The sequence below is a fragment of the Schistocerca gregaria genome, chromosome 6 (assembly GCF_023897955.1).
Source record: "Schistocerca gregaria isolate iqSchGreg1 chromosome 6, iqSchGreg1.2, whole genome shotgun sequence".
Taxonomy (NCBI): Eukaryota; Metazoa; Arthropoda; class Insecta; order Orthoptera; family Acrididae; genus Schistocerca; species Schistocerca gregaria.
In genome coordinates this window covers 567931146-567950132 of record NC_064925.1, presented here as the reverse complement: position 1 = coordinate 567950132, position 18987 = coordinate 567931146, and the positions used below count along the sequence as shown (strand labels likewise).

Here is an 18987-nt window from a genome sequence, read left to right as displayed (position 1 = left end):
TGGTGAATGTTTTATGATTTTCTTTCACATACATGAGAAAGGTGGAGACATATTGACTGAAAATTGTCATCATTCCTAAACGTGTGATGATGGGTTTGCAGTGGTCCACTTTCCTGCTTGATATAGAGTGGCCTCATGGTAACAGGCCATAGCTGACATGGCTGTGAGCAGATACTGATCAACTGACACACGCTTGTTTCCTCAGGAGGTGTATGATTCATGACAGTTTGTCACATACATGTGCAGTGTGTACTTGGCAAGTGAATTTACTGTCCATCATGAATTCCAGAACCTTCACAGTTCCTCCACTTTTTAGGTATCTTTTGCCACTGAGGCTAAAAAGCAATTTTTGCATGTTTTCTTTGTTTATTTTCATTTTGTTTATAACACACCATTTCTTTGTAGCATCAAACAAAGGTTCTACTACTTCTTGAGCCTTGCTGACATCAACATCTTTCAAGTACAGAGTTGTGCCATCTGAGAACTGCAAGTACTGGTCCATAAGTGCTTAAATTATTTTCAAATTTTAGGAATAGGAGGGAGCCCATTACCCATCCCTGTGGCACACCGTATTCCAACTTCTGTTCACATGACAGTGCTCCTTGGACTGATACAATATGCCTTCTATTTCCCAAATAGGGTTTGAGGGTTGCCAGGACAGCACCTGCAACTCCATAATTATTGATCTTGTTTAGGAGTGCCTTATGAGGAATGCAGCAAAACACCTTACTAATGTCACAAAGTGTCAGTGTTACAGAGCCTTTATTCTCAAAACTATACTTTATCTCAGTAACCAGATATAAAGCTGCTGCTGCTGTAGATTTGCCTTTGTGGAAACCATTCTGTAGAATCTGTCAAGAGAGAGAACCCATACGTATGTGGAAATAGTCAAGGTATACATCTAATTCTATACCCTGGAAGCCACTGTGAAATGCATAGCAGGGGTACATCACACTGTAGCAATTATTAGGGTATTTTCCCCTTCCATACAAGTATGGAGCATGGGTAGAATGATTGTTTAAATCCACACATGCTGTAAGTAGTCTAATCTCCTCCTCATGATCGCTATGGGAATGATATGTAGGGAGTCTTAGTATATTCCTTGAGTTTAAATTTGAAGCTGGTTCTTGAAACATGTAAGTAGGCTTTGAAAGAATGAATTGTGTCACTATATTGCCTAAAGCTATTTGTGGCTATGCCAACTAAATGTAATTAAATCACAAAGAAAGACGCTACTATAAAAAAGGTGCTGCCTCTTAAGTGTAATACACTGCCTGATAAAAAAAGTGAAGCACCCAGAAGACATGGTCTGATGTCAATGTAACTTTGAACACACACACACACACACACACACACACACTCAGTAACTGGCAGAATTTGAAAGTACCCTCATTGAGGGCCTTCATTTGGCCAGCTGGTCAAATAATGTAATATCCAGATTTGTGGGGCATCTGGAGGTGGTAGTAGTCTGAACTGCATGGGAATAAGGCAGGTATACTCACTGTCAAGGTTCTGCTCAACCACTTCTGACTACCGCAAGGGAAGATTACCATAACGTGCACCAAGGACACCATAACCCATCCGAGAGCAAGTACTGGACACCTGCAACATTCTGTGTCACCTCACACCATTGGTTGGAGACTAGTGGCACATCTCATGTGTAGACTGTTTTTAACACCACTAAAATTGGCAGAGTTTGGTGCCATGATTGGAAAGTATGGACTGCAGATGAACAGTGCTGCATAGTCTTCAGCAATGAATCTGCACTGTGTCAGATGACCATCAGTATGGTGGTAACCTGGGGAGAGCTCCTGTTTTTCAAATGTTTTGGAGAGGCACAGTGTTGTTACTTCTTGTGTCATGATATGTGAGGTGTCTGGTATGATTTCAGGTCAGAGCTGATAGGGATTGAAGGAACTCTGATGGTGTGCCATGGACATCCTATGACACTGTGCATTACCTCTCATGCAACAGTATCGGAATGCCATTTCTCAAAAGGACAATGCTCGTCTATGCATGGTATGTTTCTCTTTAATTGTCTGCATACTGTTGAGGTACTCTGATGTCTAAGAAGGCCTCTTGATCTGTCACAGAGAGAACGTATATGGGACCAGCATGGTTGTCAACTCCATCTCAGTGCCAAGATATCAAGGACCGGTAATAAGAGTAGTGACCCAGCTTGCCTCAAGAGGGAACACAAAAGCTTTGACTCACTTTCCCTCCAAATCAGTATGCATATCTAGCCAGAGTGCATGCAATGCTGATAAGTGGGATCACACTGCTGGATTATTTGTAAATTTGGCCCAGTTTTGTAATTAGTGAAATAACATAGCATACTATCTCAACCCAAGATGTTTCATTTCATTTCCTCCTTGCCTTCTGGGTGCTTCACTTACAAACAGTTTTGTTGGTGTGTTTTTTGTGTGTGTGTTTTTTAGTGTGCTTTTTTTATGTCCCGTTTTGTAAGTCACAGCATCTTTGTTATATATCCCATGTGGAATTTTTCCCTCTATTATATTCTGTATATATTGAATATCATTTACAGTCCATTACTACTTGTCATGCAGCATTACAGTAAACATTACTAATTGCCATGTGGCTAACATACTTTCAGTCCTTGAATCCAGATAATTTGTAGTAAGAGTGGCTAACAAAGTGTGTCTTTAGTTTCATTTTGAATTGGTAGGAACTATCATTCTCATATTGTTTTTTTAGATATGAGTTCATCAAATACGTTACCACAAGAATACAAAAAATTCTTTCTACACCCTGGAAAAGAAGGCAAAATCTACAGGAAGATTATTTTAGTGGTTTTTATTGTGGCTGTGTTTATCACAGTTCAATTGAAATTGCTTATTGATATCAGAAAAAAGATAAAAACTGAAAAAAACTTAAGAAGTAAAATGCAGCGGAAGTGAGTGTAAGAATTTCAAGATCCTTACCAACACACTTGCCTTTAGCTAAAACAATAAGTGGGTCTTTGTGAGACTAAGACTTGAACTGTTAGCTGTGAATCATTTATATGGGTGATCATCTACCATCTGAGCAGTGCCTGTGAAATGGTTTGGATGACAAAACCAAATAAAATTCCTGATATGGGTTTTCCCATAAAGTATTACTGAAATATCAATATTATTATATTAATGTTTTTTTTTAATGTAAGGATGTAGAGGCATATATCACTAGGGGTAAGGTAGATATTGCCTACAGGAAAATTAAAGAGACCTTTCGAGAAAAGAGAACCACTTGTGTGAATATAAAGAGCTCAGATGGGAAACCAGTACTAAGCAAAGAAGGGAAAGCAGAAAGGTGGAAGGAGTATATAGAGAGTCTATACAAGGGTGATGTACTCAAGAGAAATATTATGGAGATGGAAGAGAACATATATGAAGATGAAGTGGGAGATACAATATTGCGTGAAGAGTTTGACAGAGCACTGAAAGACGTAAGTTGAAACCAGGCCGTGGGAGTAGACAATGTTCCATTAGAACTACTGATAGCCTTGTGAGAGCCAGTCCTGACAAAACTCTACCATCTGGTGAGCAAGATATATGAGACAGGCAAAATACCCTCAGACTTCAAGAAGAGTATAATAATTCCAATGCCAAAGAAAGCAGGTGCTGACAGATGTGAAAATTATGAAACTATCAGTTTAATAAGTCATAGTTGCAAAATACTAACACAAATTCTTTACAGAAGAATGAACAAACTGGTAGAAGCCGACCTCAGGGAAGATCAGTTTTGATACAGAAGAAATATAGGAACACATGAGGCAATACCGACCCTACACCTTCACATAGAAGATGGTTAAGGAATGGCAAACCTACTTTTGTACCATTTGTAGACTTAGAGAAAGCTTCTGACAATTTTGACTGGAATGCTCTCTTCCAAATTCTGAAGGTGGCAGGGATAAAGTAACAGGAATGAAAGGCTATTTACAATTTGTGCAGAAACCAAATGGTCATTATAGGAGTCGAGGGGCACAAAAGGGAAGCAGTGATTGAGAAGGGAGTGAGACAGGGTTCTACCCTATCCCTGATGCTATTCAATGTGTATATTGAGCCAAAATTTGCAATAGGAATTAAAATCCAGGGAGAAGAAATAACAATGTTGAGTGTTGCCAGTGACATTGTAATTCTGTCAGAGACAGCAAAGGACCTGGAAGAGCAGTTGAACGAAATGGACAGTGCTATGTATGCCAAGGGCCTTGTGATTTGTGCAGCTGTCATTGTTATTATACAAACAGGCACCTCATCTACTCCTGCTAACATTTTAGGTTTCAAGCTTTTTATTACTTTGAATATATCATGTATATCTGTTGGATCTATCCACATGCTACAAGAAGCTTTTGGAAATTCAGGTTTTTCTTCATTTGTAAATTTTGAGCTTAATGAAGTTGTTGCATTTATGAAATAACTGTTTATGTAATTTGGCAAATCTTGTTTTTTAATATTGACATTTTCTGTGTTTTTGAGAATGATATCCTCATCTTTGCATCTCTTTCCTGTTTCAGTCTTCACAATACCCCATATGCTTTTTGATTTGTTATTGGACTGTCTTATTAAGTTGTCATTGGTCATAAATTTTGCCTTGTCATATACGTGAACAACAGCACCTGGCAGTATTTCAGAATTTTGGCACTGATTTGCATTTGAAAATGATCGTTGGATTAATCTCAGTATTATCAGCACAACATGAAAGGGCAAAAATGTAGTGCATTTTTTCTTCCCCACTTTACAGTTTTAGCGCCTTTCATGGAAGCAGTTCTTTTACTTAGCACATCAAATGTCAGAAGACTTTGATCCATTTTTGCTATTTTCCTTAGTTCCAACCTGGTTTTCTTTCAATGTTGAATAATAAAGTGATGGAAAGATAATATTTTCCCTTCATACTCTTGTGGCCTGTTCATGATATATTTTGATTTTGGTTCCCATGCTATGTCCATGACAATTCATAAACCTGTAGCCCAACCAACTCCACATTTAAGGTCTGTTAAGTTCCCCTGTAATGCTAGCTAACGAGCATGTATTTGAATCATTTTTGTATTAATCCAATGACCTTTCAATGGTGTCCTTGAATCCATTTCAATACACCATCTTCTAGTTTTGGGCATTTCGCATTCAATCCTCTGTTCGCACACTTAATCTTCCCCATTTTTCAGTTCTTCTTTACTAGTCCACCAGTTGTGAAGGATTTTTTTTCTGTTGGTGGGGGGCCAAAATGCCACTCAGCTGCCCTGTTTCATTTCCTTCTGCATATGCTTTTGACTCATCAGTCTTCTGACTGGTTTGATGCACAGCCTGCCACAAATTCCTCTCCTGTGCTAATGTCTCCATCTCAGAGTAGCATTTGCAGCCTATGTACCCAATTACTTGCTGCATGTATTCCAATCCCTGTCTTCCTCTAGAGTTTTTTTTTCTCCCTGTATTGGTCCCTCTAATACCATGGAAATCATTCCCTATCATCCTGACCCTTCTCCTTGTCAGTGTTTTCCACACATTTTTTCCCCTCCAGTTCTGTGCAGTACCTTTTCATTCCTTAACTTAGCAGTCCACCTAATTTTCAACATTCGTCTGTAGCACCACATCTCAAATGCTTTGATTCTCTTCTGTTTCCATAGTCCATGTTTCACTGCCATACAATGCTGTGCTCCAAACATACATTTTCAGAAGTTTCTTCCTCAAATTAAGGCCCATGTTTGATACCAGTAGGCTTCTCTTGGCCAGGAATGCCCTTTTTGCCAGCACTAGTCTGCTTTTTATGGTTATTTTGCTGGCTTGGTAGAAGAATTCCTTAACTTCATATCTATTTTGTGAGCATCAGTGCTGATGTTGAGTTTGCCACTGTTCAGTTTTCTACTACTTCTCATTACTTTTGTCTTTCTTTGATTTACACTCAATCTATATTCTGCACTCATTAGACTGTCCATTCCATTCAATAGATCATGCAATTCTTCACATTCATTCAGGATAGATATGTCATCAGTCTATTGTATCATTGATATCCTTTCACCTCGAATTTTAATTCCACTCTTGAACCTTTCTTTCATTTTCATCACTGTTGCTTCAATGTACAGATTGAACAGTAGGGGTGAAAGATTACATCCCTGTCTAACACCCTTTTTGATCTGAGCACTTTGTTCTTGGTCATCCACTCTTATTATTCCATCTTGGCTCTTGTACATACTGTATATTACATGTCTCTCGCTATTGCTTACACCTGTTTCTCTCAGAATTTCTAACATCTTGCACCATTTTACATTGTTGAACACCTTTTCCAGTTTGACAAATCCCATGAACATGTCTTGATTTTTTTAAAGTTTCACTTTCATTATCAACCACAACATCAGAATAGCCTGTCTGGTGCATTTACATTCCCTAAAGCCAAACTAATCATCATTTAACACATTGAAGAGAAAAGTGTATCTTATAGCCCATAAAATACAGTAAGTTTTCATGATGCTTGCCACAGTGCTTGTCACTACCACCAGTCTGTGGAAGCTGACACTGAGCGGCACTGCAGAAACTACTATTCAATCTTGTAGTCTGACCTTGCACTGTAGCCTTAATTCAATTTCACATCATTTTCATTTCTACAAATAAAGAATGCCGCTTTAATGTGCTTATGCAAAACCTTGTTTCTGTTTTGTGTTACTTCTTTACAGCATGTGGCCAGAATGTAGCAAGAGTTGCAAATTTTCTCAGCACAGCCGGAGATGTTCCCTGCACAACATTCCTGACACCATGATCATGATAGTGCTTATCCCTTCATTCCCCCTGCTAGCATCTGACATGACTCAAGAAAAGTTTGATAAGCTATAGCTGTGTAACTATCAAAATCAATTTTACAATACATATGAATAATAAACTGCAGCAATGACTAAAAATCACTATTGTCAAATTAAATGATAAGTCCCCAAATCTAGAGTTTGGTATGTTTGTCAATGACAAATAATCGTAACTTTTCTAGAGATTCAATTTACACTACTGGCCATTAAAATTGCTACATCAAGAACAAATGCAGATGATAAACAGGTATTCATTGGACAAATATATTATACTACAACTGACATGTGATTACATTTTCATGCAGTTTGGGTGCATAGATCCTGAGAAATCAGTACCCAGAACAACCACCTCTGGCCGTAATAACGGCCTTGATATACCTGGGCATTGAATCAAACAGAGCTTGGACAGCATGTACAGGTGCAGCTGCCCATGCAGCTTCAACACGATACCGCAGTTCATCAAGAGTAGTGACTGGCATATTGTGACGAGCCAGTTGCTCGGCCACCATTGACCAGATGTTTTCAATTGGTGAGAGATCTGGAGAATGTGCTGGCCAGTGCAGCAACTGAACATTTTCTGTATCCAGAAAGACCTGTACAAGACCTGCAACATGCGGTCGTGCATTATCCTGCTGAAATGTAGGGTTTTGCAGGGATCGAATGAGGGGTAGATCCACGGGTCGTAACACATCTGAAATGTAACGTCCACTGTTCAAAGTGCTGTCAATGCGAACAAGAAGTGACTGAGATGTGTAACCAAAGGCACCCCAAACCATCACACCAGGTGATATGCCAGCATGGTAAGGACGAATACACGCTTCCAATGTGCGTTCACCGCGATGTCGCCAAACACAGATGCGACCATCATGATGCTGTAAACAGAACCTGGATTCATCCGAAAAATTGATGTTTTGCTATTCATGCACCCAGGTTCGCCATTGAGCACACCATCACAGGCGCTCCTGTCTGTGATGCAGCATTAAGGGTAACCGCAGCCATGGTCTCCGAGCTGATGCAAACATTGTCAAACTGCAGAGGGTTGTTGTCTTGAAAACATCGCCATCTGTTGATCAGGGATCGAGAAGTGGCTGCACGATCTGTTACAGCCATGTGGATAAGATGCCTGTCATCTCAACTGTCAGTGATGCGAAGCCATTGGGATACAGCACAGTATTCTGTATTACCCTCCTGAACCACCAATTCCATATTCTGCTAGCAGTCATTGGATCTCGACCAATGCGAGTAGCAATGTTGCGATACGATAAACTGAAATCTCAATAGGCTCCAATCTGACCTTTATCAAAGTCGGAAAAGTGATGGTACATATTTCTCCTCCTTACATGAGGCATCACAACAACATTTCACCAGGCAATGCCGGTCAGCTGCTGTTTGTGTATGAGAAATTGGTTGGAAACTTTCCTCATGTCACCACGTTGTAGGTGTCACCACTGGCACCAACCATATGTGAATTCTCTGAAAAACTAGTCATTTGCATATCACAGAATCTTCTTCCAGTTAAATTTAGCGTCTGTAGCATGTCATCTTCTTGGTGTAGCAATTTTAATGGCCAGTAGTGTATTTAAATATGGGTTGAGCATATCCCTTAAACTTCTTATGTTTATTCCACTAATCAACTTACAGGAATTGAGAGACTCTAGCATTGGCTATTTTCATACAAATGGCATTTGCAACAATACTGATAGCTATTTTTTTTTATGCTTGGCTCTATTGTCAGTGTGTTGGTGTTTTACATGTGTTGTATTTGCAGTGCTTGCTGTGACATAAGGACATTTGCTGATGAGCTCCAACTACTGCACACTACTCAAGGAACACCTCAGGCAAATATTAAAATATTCACTCACTGACTCTTACTCTCCTGGCCCCACAGACCACAGTCAGTTTTTGGCCTCGAAGGGATCTGTCCTTGACATCTTCTTCCCTTGCTTTGGTCTCCCCATCTCATTTTCAGTGGACCTAAAGGTCTCCCCCCCCCCCCCCCCCCCCCCAGTTTGGTTTCATCTCCAGTGCTTCTCTCAATCTTCATCCCTCCTCTCTCCTAGAGATATGCCCAAGCCATCTCAGCCTCCTTGTCTTAGCTTCCACAACAGTATCTAGTTCCTTCTTCACCATTATCCATCCTCATAAATTGATGCAGTATCTGTCACAGGATTTTACTTTCAAAATCCTGTATCTTTCACTCTGTGTATGTAACAATTATCTTTCTTCTACATTTCTGTCCCATACAGTGCCACTAGTTTTATTATAGTGTCATATCTCTTTATTGTGATCCTCATGATAAAATGTTGGATGACTGTAGTTTGTTGAATGAATGTGATGCTCTGGATGCAGCTCTTATCCTCGTTTCTCATAATTTGAGTCATTTTCTCCAACCCTCATATATTTAAACTCTTCAGCTTCTTTAAAATGTGGTCATCAATCTTCATGGTCCCCTCCCCCCCTTTCATCGTGTAATTTTTTTCTAGTTCCATAAATTTTAATATCTCACTATTCACCTCTAACCCAAGTTCCTTTGCTTCTTGAACATTGTCTTACCAGTATATTCATTTTTATTTCTTTGCTAATTACCTCCTACCTTCCACTTGTTCTATCCAGTGCTTTCCTATATTATTGCAGTGAACCAGAGTGGTGGTCTTCCATCTCCTTGCCTGGCTCCTATTTTCACACCAAAAGCCTTGGAATATTCTCCATACATTTTCACTATCCATTCTGAGACTTCCAGTACAACTTTTACAAGATTTGTAATCTTCATTGGTATCCCAAACTTCTGAATTTTCTCCTATTACATTTCTCTGTTTATGCTATCATAGGCTTTCCTAAAATCAACAAACAATTCTGCCATTTTTATTGCATTCCCAATATTTTGATAAAGCTTCTTTCAGTACAAATGTATCATTGGTGGTGGACTGATTCTTCATAAATCCTCTTGCTACTAATCTGTTATCTCTTTTAAATATGGTTCCAATCTTTCCTTGAGAATCTTTGAGAACTCTTTGCAGGTTGTGCTAATTAATGAGATGTCTGAACAATTTCTGCATTCTTGTTTACCGCCTTTTTTTACTGATTGGTATATGATCACTTTTTTCCACTCAGATTACATTCTTTCTTCATTACAATCACTGGTGATGAGTTTGTGTACTCATTTAGTAATCATATCTCCTTCCTTCTTAAGTAGTTCAGATGTTTCCCATCTCTCCCTGGAGCTTCATTGTTTTCTAGTATTCTGATTGTGTCTGTTGTCTCTTTCAGTTTCAGTGGTGCAATTTCAGGAACTATGTTCCAATATTTATGTTGCTCCTCCATCTTCAACATTTAAAAGCTCTTCAAAATATTATGTCCAAATTTTCATACCTTTTGTTCCTTCCAAAATTGCAATGCCACTTTTATCTTTAAGTGGAGGTTCTGGTTGAAAAGCACAAAAAATGGCTAAAATTTAGAATTTTTTTCATACAAGGATTGTTTATATTAAAGTGGAGTTTTCACTACTTTATTATACATACGTTCATGTATAAAAAACCTTTTTTTCATTTCATATCAAATTTAAAATCATGACTGTAGCCCCTGGTGAAGTATGTGCTTTGTGGCATGTTCAGGTTTGTGTGAAGCATTGTACAGACTTGTGGATATTTCTGAAACACATAAAAATAGAAAAGTCTTGAATTACAATGAATTTGGAGGGACATCAAGATCAGCTTTTGAAAAACATTTCAGAAAAAAAGACAGCTATTTGAAGAACATGTCAATTTCTTGGCATGTTTCTTTAAAAAACCTTTAGAGCACTTCACGTGATGAAATATGTTGTTTCGAGAAGAACATCTTTAAAGTTTGGAATATTAATGCAAAAAACATTGTTTCAAAGCTTAAGGTTAATCTGCAATCCCAGAGCCATAGAGGCATCATTCCTCTTCCTCAAACATGTTCTGGTTCTGAACTTGGTGCTGCATTTTTTCACTCCAAGTGCTTTTAGCAAACAGACAGTCTTAGCTCTGTGGCACCCATGCATGTTGAGTCCGATAACTCCATGAAATTTTTACTGCTTGTCTCTTCAGTGATTCACAGCACACTCACAGTCTTCAGAATAGATGAATAACCTTTGCAGAATAAATATGCAGCTATATATGTTGCTATTTTAACAGTTGTTGACCCACACTGAAGATGTTTTGGTACCAGTTTCCAAATGCATGTGATGAAGCTCTCATTGTCATTTTGTGCATTAGTGCTTGTGAATCTTTTAAGCAAATCGCCATTGGACAAAATTTTTTATACTGGTTCAATCTCTTCTTGAAGTAAATCATTGAGTGCCTACAACTGCCCATGTTTCAGTTGGGACATGGTCACATTCACCACACTGTAACTTGTAAAGTACTTAAAAAAAACAAAAAACAAAAACCTTTTGCAGGTGTTCAAATGGTTCAAATGGCTCTGAGCACTATGGGACTTAAAATCTGTGGTTATCAGTCCCCTAGAACTTAGAACTACTTAAACCTAACTAACATAAGGACATCACACGCATCCATGCCCGAGGCAGGATTCGAACCTGTGACCGTTTTGCAGGTGTAATCTATATACTTCAGGGATGCAACTTATGTAAAAAAGTCAATTTTTTCATAAGTCTTGAGAAGAACCTCCCCTTCATGCCATACATCTGTTGTATGTATCCTTTTATGAAGAACCTAACTGACCTGTAATAATGTCTAGCATTCCCTGTAGTTTTATGCTTTTCTTCTCTTTTCACTAGACTTTCGACATGCTCTCATTTCTTTTCCTCCAGATAAGATTTTTGGTTTCCCTGTTAGCATTATCTTAAGCTTCTTTGCTCTTTTTGCAATCTTCGTACATGTGTTTATTCTTTTCTACAAAACAAATAGTTGAGTTGACACAGAATATCACATACATAAAGATGATGCATTTCTGTGAGATTTAAACACAACACTCACTACAGACATGCTTGCTCATTTATAGATGATGAAGATTCAAAACTCTATACACCTTTAATGGTTGTAAGAAGAATCCCAAATTTAATTCAGAAAAGTTATGTACCCTCAAACACGCGATCTAGTGTGAGTTTGGGCCCTTGATCAGTACACATGCATCATTAGCAAACAAATGGTTACTGAACGACCTTTTGAAGTAACTGGAAGAGCATTCATGTAGTTTAGAAATGACACAGCCTAGTACCATTCCTTGTGGCACTCCATATCATGTTTTCCCCATTTTTGAGAGTAGTTTCATGACTGTGAGACATCCATATGTGATATACCCTCACCCCCATGTGACTTTTAAAGCCTTTGTGTTAACATATTCTATGTAACTCTTCATCCACAACTACAATACTGCTCACGGACTGATATGATTGAAAAACTAATGTGAGGAACATTCACAGCAATATTGCCTGATGTCATTCTCAATTATACAATTAAGATTTCTTGACCTAACTGTTAGTTGTATCACCTACTAATATTACATATTCTTTGTTTCCATGAGCTTTCATTAAGTACCCTTAATCACTGGTATATCAACAAAAATAAAAATAAAATTTTGAAAACATAAGCAATACCTTTTGAAAATATAAGTAAATGGATAGATAAAAAAATCTACTTCACCTAGTGGTGGCAGCAGAACATACATATATAAGCTACTACAATCTGCTAGCTTTTGGAGCCAGTCACTCCTCCTCCTTGTAGAAGGGTTGAACCCCTGAGATGAAGTTCTGGGTGACTTTTCCAACTCTACCCCCTTTTCCTAAACCTCACTACTGTTTTTTCCTTCACCTCTCTTCCTCTCCCTTCAACCTTTCTGCCAGAAGAAGGAGCCACCAGCTCAGAAAGCTTAGCAAACTGTAATACCTGCTGCCATTTAATTATTAGGTAACATCACTGAAGCCTGCACTAGGGTTAAAAACTCTAGTTATCAAGAAATCAATACCCAAGAAATTCTGTACCAGGCCTCAAATGCATCAACAACTTTGCTATTATTGTAAAAAAAATCTACCCTCATCCATTACAGAGGGGTTCCTCTCTTCTTGGTGTCTAACTGATGTGCCTTTCCTTTTGATCCTTCCCCCAACCTCTCTCTGTCTCATCCCCAAGGAAAGAACTATTGCTTCCAAAACTAGACAGTATGTCACTTTCACTTTTTATATGTGCCTATCAACAATACTACATATTTTGAAAACAAAGATTCAAAGACTTACCAAGCGGGAAAGCGCCGGTAGATAGGCACAATAAATAAAACACACAAACACACACACACAGAATTTCTTTCTTTTGCAACCGACGGTTGCTTGTGTCTGTGTCTGTGTATGTGCGGATGGATATGCGTGTGTGTGCGAGTGCACACCTGTCCTTTTTTTCCCCCTAAGGTAAGTCTTTCCGCTCCCGGGATTGGAATGACTCCTTACCCTCTCCTTAAAAACCACATCCTTTCATCTTTCCCTCTCCTTCCCTCTTTCCTGAAGAAGCAACCGTCAGTTGCGAAAGCTAGAAATTCTATGTGTGTGTTTGTGTGTTTTATTTATTGTGCCTATCTACCGGCGCTTTCCCGCTTGGTAAGTCTTGGAATCTTTGTTTTTAATATATTTTTCCCATGTGGAAGTTTCTTTCTATTTTATTTACATGTACTACATATTTTGCCTACTTAAGGCAAGTAAATGTCCAGCAATTCTATCTCATTGTTTTTCGTTTTAATGTGAGCAGCTCCAGCAAATGTTTCATATACTGACCATTTATTTTATGTTCGTCTGTAGCAACTGATACAAAGCTTGCAAGGTGGCTCTGTACCTTCAACTCCCACTATGCTCATAGCTGGCAGGAGACGAAGATCACTGACCAGCAGTCTTGAAGCTAAGCAAGTTTTACATTTCATCAATAACCATGAGGTATGTACTGGTTCAAAGAGTAATAGAAAATGCTGTGTGAATTACTATATACAATTCCACAAGGAGAGCTGTAGACAACACATGTATGTGGGATTTTTGGGTCCTTATTGTTGTAAATAACAACCTGTTGATCCACTTGTTAAAACAATGAGCACATTTTTATTGTCACACTTCAGACATACATCATTACACATCGAAAGTATCACATAGACAGAACAAAATGGCCGCCTTGGCCCAAAGAGATGTTATGGCACGTCAGTATTGCCACAGAGTCCCCCCCCCCCCCCCCCTTGCAGTGCGGAGCACGACGTTCTGGCTGTTGTTGGGGGAGGGTGCAGGTGTCGTGCCGTCTTTGTCCGGAGGGGAACTGTGCTGGGCGGGTCCAGGGTTCGAACCCTTGTGGATGGAAAAATGTAATCATGGTGCCACACCGGTGGGAGTATGTGGTGACCGGTTCGTGAGGTGACAGAGGGAGTGGGGGGAAGAGACAGAGACACGGGGTACAACATGTACAGTGTCCCCGTGGCGTCAATGGAAGATTGAATGAGGGAAGGATCTAAGGAATCGGGGATCGGTGAGGAGTGGAGAACGGAAAGTTGGAAGGTGTCATTCATCATCGGTGGAGCAGGGGGGGGGGGGGGGGGGGGGAGTGTGGATGACTAAGAGAGAATCTTTTGTGGTAGTTATACAGATGTCAGATGGTGAAAAGTGTGAGACGTTGATGGAGGCGTTAGTGGGTTGTTGAATGTTGGGTGAGAAGTGTGTGACAGGCGTAACGGGAGAGGGTGGGGTGAAGGGCATGGATCCTGGACTCTGCCCAGTGAAGGTTACTGGCGTTGGGGAAGGGGGTGTGGCCGGCATGTCGTCCCTTGAGGAGGTGGCGGTGTGGAGGTCGTTATCCGTCGTGGTCGGTGGCGTCGAGTCGCTGTAGGTGTTGTTGTCTGCAATAACCCACGCCGGCTTCAGTCGAGACACTGACACTGTCGAGGGTTTGCCTTTGATACAGATGTCGAATGTATTCGATGAGCGCCTAAGTACCCTTTAAGGGTCTATGTATGGGGGTTGCAGGGTGGCACGCACTGTATCGTCCCTAAGCATCACAGCTTCACACGTGTCTAACCGCTGGTGCACAAACGTTTTAGGTGGAGTGTGTGCTTTCGGAGCTGGTGCTCTCTGTGCTCGTATTGTCTGTCGTCTGTTCTCGATTAGTACAGTGTATTCGATGGTATCTCGGAGCGGTGAAGGCTCGACAAACTCGGCTGGTAGGGTCAACGGCTCGCCGTAGAGCAATTCGGCCACCGAGCACTGCAGGTCATCTTTATATACAGGACGGAGGCCCAGCAGTACCCGTGGGAGGGCGTGTAACCACCGTTCCTCGTGGCACATTAGTGCTGTCTTTAATGTGCGGTACCATCGTTCCACTAAGCCATTTGATTGGAGGTGGTAGGCTGTCATGCAAATGTGGCCGACGCCGAAGAGCCCGCACATTGTGAAGAGGACAGCCTCGAATTGATGGCCTTGGTCTGTAGCAATGGTTTTGGGGCAGTCGAAACGTGCGACCCACGTGGAGAGGACAGTGTTGGCGACTGTTTCGGACGAAATATCGGCTAGAGGGGTTGCCTCGACCCATTTATTTATTGTCAGATAAAAGGCTCGTCAAGGAGTCATCATTTGTTTGCACTCGAGCAAGAGCATTGAAGTCGATTGAGAAAGATATGCCCGAGATCCGGGAGAAATAATCAGAGGCTGTGTTGTTGGATCCTCGAACGCGTTGAACACTAGTTGTGTATTGCGAAATGAGGTCGAAATAACGGAACCTCGGCTGGAAGGTTTGTGAGTGCTTGGGCGAGAGGTTTGTGGTCTATAAAGTTCGTCTTTGCGGAAATATCTAATGGCTTCATAGACAGCTAAGAGCTCTCTGTCGAAAGCAGACCATTTGCACTGAGAAGGAGAAAGTTTTTTTTGAAAAGAACTTAAGAGGTTGCACCAGCTCTCCTCTGTATTGCTGAAGTACTGCGCCGATAGGTATTTCGCTAGCGTCTGTGGTGAGCGAAAGTGTTGCATCCGGGTGTGAATGGGCAAGCGTGATGGCTTCCGCGAGTGCGGTGTTGAGTTTGTTGAATGACGCATGCGTGACCTATGTCCACGGCACGCGCCTCTCACATGACGTTTGTGGCCCGTGCAGTGCGTCTGTGAGGAGGACCTGTAGTTCGGCGGCTCGTGGAATGTGGCGGCGGAAAAAATGGGTCATTCCTTAGAACCGGCGGAGTTCTTGGAATGTTTCTGGTATCGGCAGCTGTTTGATAATGTCTATTTTCCCTTGTGTGGGCCGGTTACCCTCGGCTGAAACTATGTGTCCCAGAAAAGCCACAGAATCCTGTCTCAGTTTGCATTTGTCTTTGTTGTCCATCACACCGTGGGATTGTAATGGGTCAAACAGCGCCGGGATGTGAATCTTGGGTTCCTCCTGAGAGGAAGAAAAGATCAAAATATCGGCCAGGTACGCGTAGCAGAAAGGTAGGGGTCGTAACACTGTATCTAAGAACCTCTGCCAGGTTTGGGCGGCGTTTTTTAATCCATAAGACATGTAAACATATTCGAAGAGGCCGAAGGGTGTCGTGACGGCCGTTTTACGGATATTTTGTTCGTACATTGGTATTTGGTGATTCGCTTTCTCACAGTCTACCACACTGAAAATTTTAGCGCCTGCCAACTGAGAAGCGAAGTCCTGAATGTTCGGTACTGGATAATTGTCCATGATTGTGCGGTCATTGAGACGTCTATAGTCGCCACAGAGTGCGTAGGAACCATCCTTCTTCAGTGTGAGATGAATCATTGACGACAAGTCACTGGAGGATGGGCGTACAATGCCTGCTTTTAATAGGTCCGAGATGATTGCTTTCGCCGCTTTGAGTTTGTGTGGATTCAGGCGTCGTGGTCAGTGTGTGACTGGAAGGCCCTCAGTTGTATTGAGTTTGTGACATGCGCCGCTTGTGATTGATAACATGCAATGCGTGCGGGGTGCGTCATTAGCGTTCGAACACTTGTGTAATGAGTCAATGATTTGAGCGCACGCCGGTTTGTGCAAAGAGCGAATACCTCAAAGTGAGGCGAGTGCAGATTTCGTGCTCTGTAAGGTCTGTTCGGTACACTCGATACGGGAGGTGAACTTGGCCTGCGTTTGCTTGAGTTCACTGATTTCTTGTCGTTGTAGTAGTACGTCGCAACTTTTACTAGTTAACTTAGCCGCATGAAGAGCACATTCTGTCTGCAATAGTGAAATGTCAATGTTTGTTGATCGAACGGGTGATACAGAAGCAGTGGCCGTAAGGGCAATAGTCTTTTGCGAAGGTTGGTGGACTAATGTGCTTCACGGAATGTCTAGCGAAAATTTGTATTGCCGCAGAAAGTCAGTCCCTAAGAATGTCTAGCGAAAATTTGTATTGCCGCAGAAAGTCAGTCCCTAAGACCGGACAAGTCACCTGTGCCACATGAAAAGTCCACAAAAGCTTCAAGTCTTTTGACAGTTTGAGTGTTAAAGGCGCCGTACCTAACACTTTGATATGAGAGTCATTAGCTGCGCATAACATTCTGTGTGAGGAAGTTAACATGGTAGATGCGAGAGCTGGGGGTATTACACTCGTATCATCACCACTATCAACGAGGAATTTAGTTCCTGAGACGAGGTCAAGAGCGAATAGACAACCGTCGGCACTTACCATGTTAGATGCTGTTGCTGCTGTAAGGCGTCTTTTTTCCTGTGCACGAGACGCTGCGCCTATGGCGCCTCACGAGCTGCGTTTTCCACCAAGCAAGGGATGCGACATTTCCTGGCCGCGCAAGGGCTGCGACATTTCCTGGCCGCATCGCCGAAGTTGGCATGGAAGTAACACAGCGGCCAGGCTGCGTTAGGCGGGGGTGATGTAGAGCTCCTGGTGTCAGCTGTGCCCATTGTGGAGCGCTGCAGTGTGTTGTCGGTTGTCATGACAGATGTCGTGGAGGCTGCATCTGGTTCCCGCGATGGTGGGCAGATGTCACTGCTGTCGTAGCATGAGTGCTGAGGAAGCGAGCTCGCCTGAATCCTGGAGGGGGAAGGGGGGGTGGCGTGCTGTTGAGATCGCTACCCCCACTCTTCATGCTGTGCGCTCGCCTGTTAATAATCCTGAAAGCTTGATCTGTGACCGAAAGCTTCTCGTCCAAGGTGCTGTTGGTGATTGGCAGGAGCTGCAGTTGTAATGCTTCTGGCATTTTGGCGAGCCACATTGACCATAACGCTGTATCAGGTAGCAAATCCACAGGTGCGAGGGCGCGAAGTCGTTGCCATAGTCCTGATAGGTTGAGGTCGTGCAGGTGTTCCTCATAAATAATATGATGAGTAATCTCGTACGGAGCTCGAGAAAGTCTTTCACAAAGGAGTCTTTTCGCATTCATATAGTTTGGTGAAGGTGGTGGGCCGATCACAGTGTCACTAATCAAATCCAAATGGTCATGGAAATGCCCCACCAAACACACGAAATGTGATTCTTCTGAGTCAATGCCTGTGGCAGTGAAAATAGAGTTGACTAACGCGAACCATGTGTTGGGCTGCATTATTGCAAAAGTCGGCAGTTTAGGTAACTTAGTTGGTTTGGAATCCATGAACACGGGGTGTGTTAAGAGCCACAGGTGTGGGAGCAGTTAATATGACGTCTGCTGGGGGGGGGGGGGGGGGGGGGTACGTATGCACTTTTCTGTGAGTGTTGTGTTACTGCAATCCACTCGCAGGTCAGACGGCCTCAAAATGTTTGATGTATAGAGTCCATGCGTAGTGCTGGTGTGTGGCATGGTCGGATTCTGACCGTAGAAATCATACGGCGGTACACCTCATTACGTAGGCCACATGATGATACAGGTGTTTCACTTGTACACACAATTGTTATTGTTATTGAACTCACGTAGAACACAGGAAGAATGTCACAAACTGTCGTCAGGGTCACCAATATGGGATTTTGGATCCTTATTGTTATAAATAACAACCCGTCGATCCACTTGTTAAAACAATGAGCACATTTTTATTGTCACACTTCAGACATACATCATTAGACATCGAAAGTATCACATAGACAGAACATAATGGCCACCTTGGCCCAAAGAGTTTTTGTGTGCCAGAGATGTTATGGCACGTCAGTGTTGCCACAATTAAAACATACAATTTCTGCAAGTGATACTTTAAATAAGCATCTCCAACTGAAGAAATGATTATGTACATTTTCACTTTTCATTAAACCTGTAAATGATGAAGACTTAAAATGTGCAAATACACTGC

General features: G+C 41.6%; 1 protein-coding gene across 1 annotated transcript in view; it reads left to right on the top strand.

Moving 5' to 3' along the window:
• LOC126278219 (uncharacterized) overlaps positions 1-18987 on the top strand; it is a 126820-nt gene that overhangs the window by 85962 nt on the left and 21871 nt on the right. Inside the window, exon 5 of the mRNA XM_049978197.1 lies at positions 13551-13682. Coding sequence (XP_049834154.1) covers positions 13551-13682 — 132 coding nt within the window. The remainder of the gene's footprint in view (positions 1-13550; positions 13683-18987) is intronic.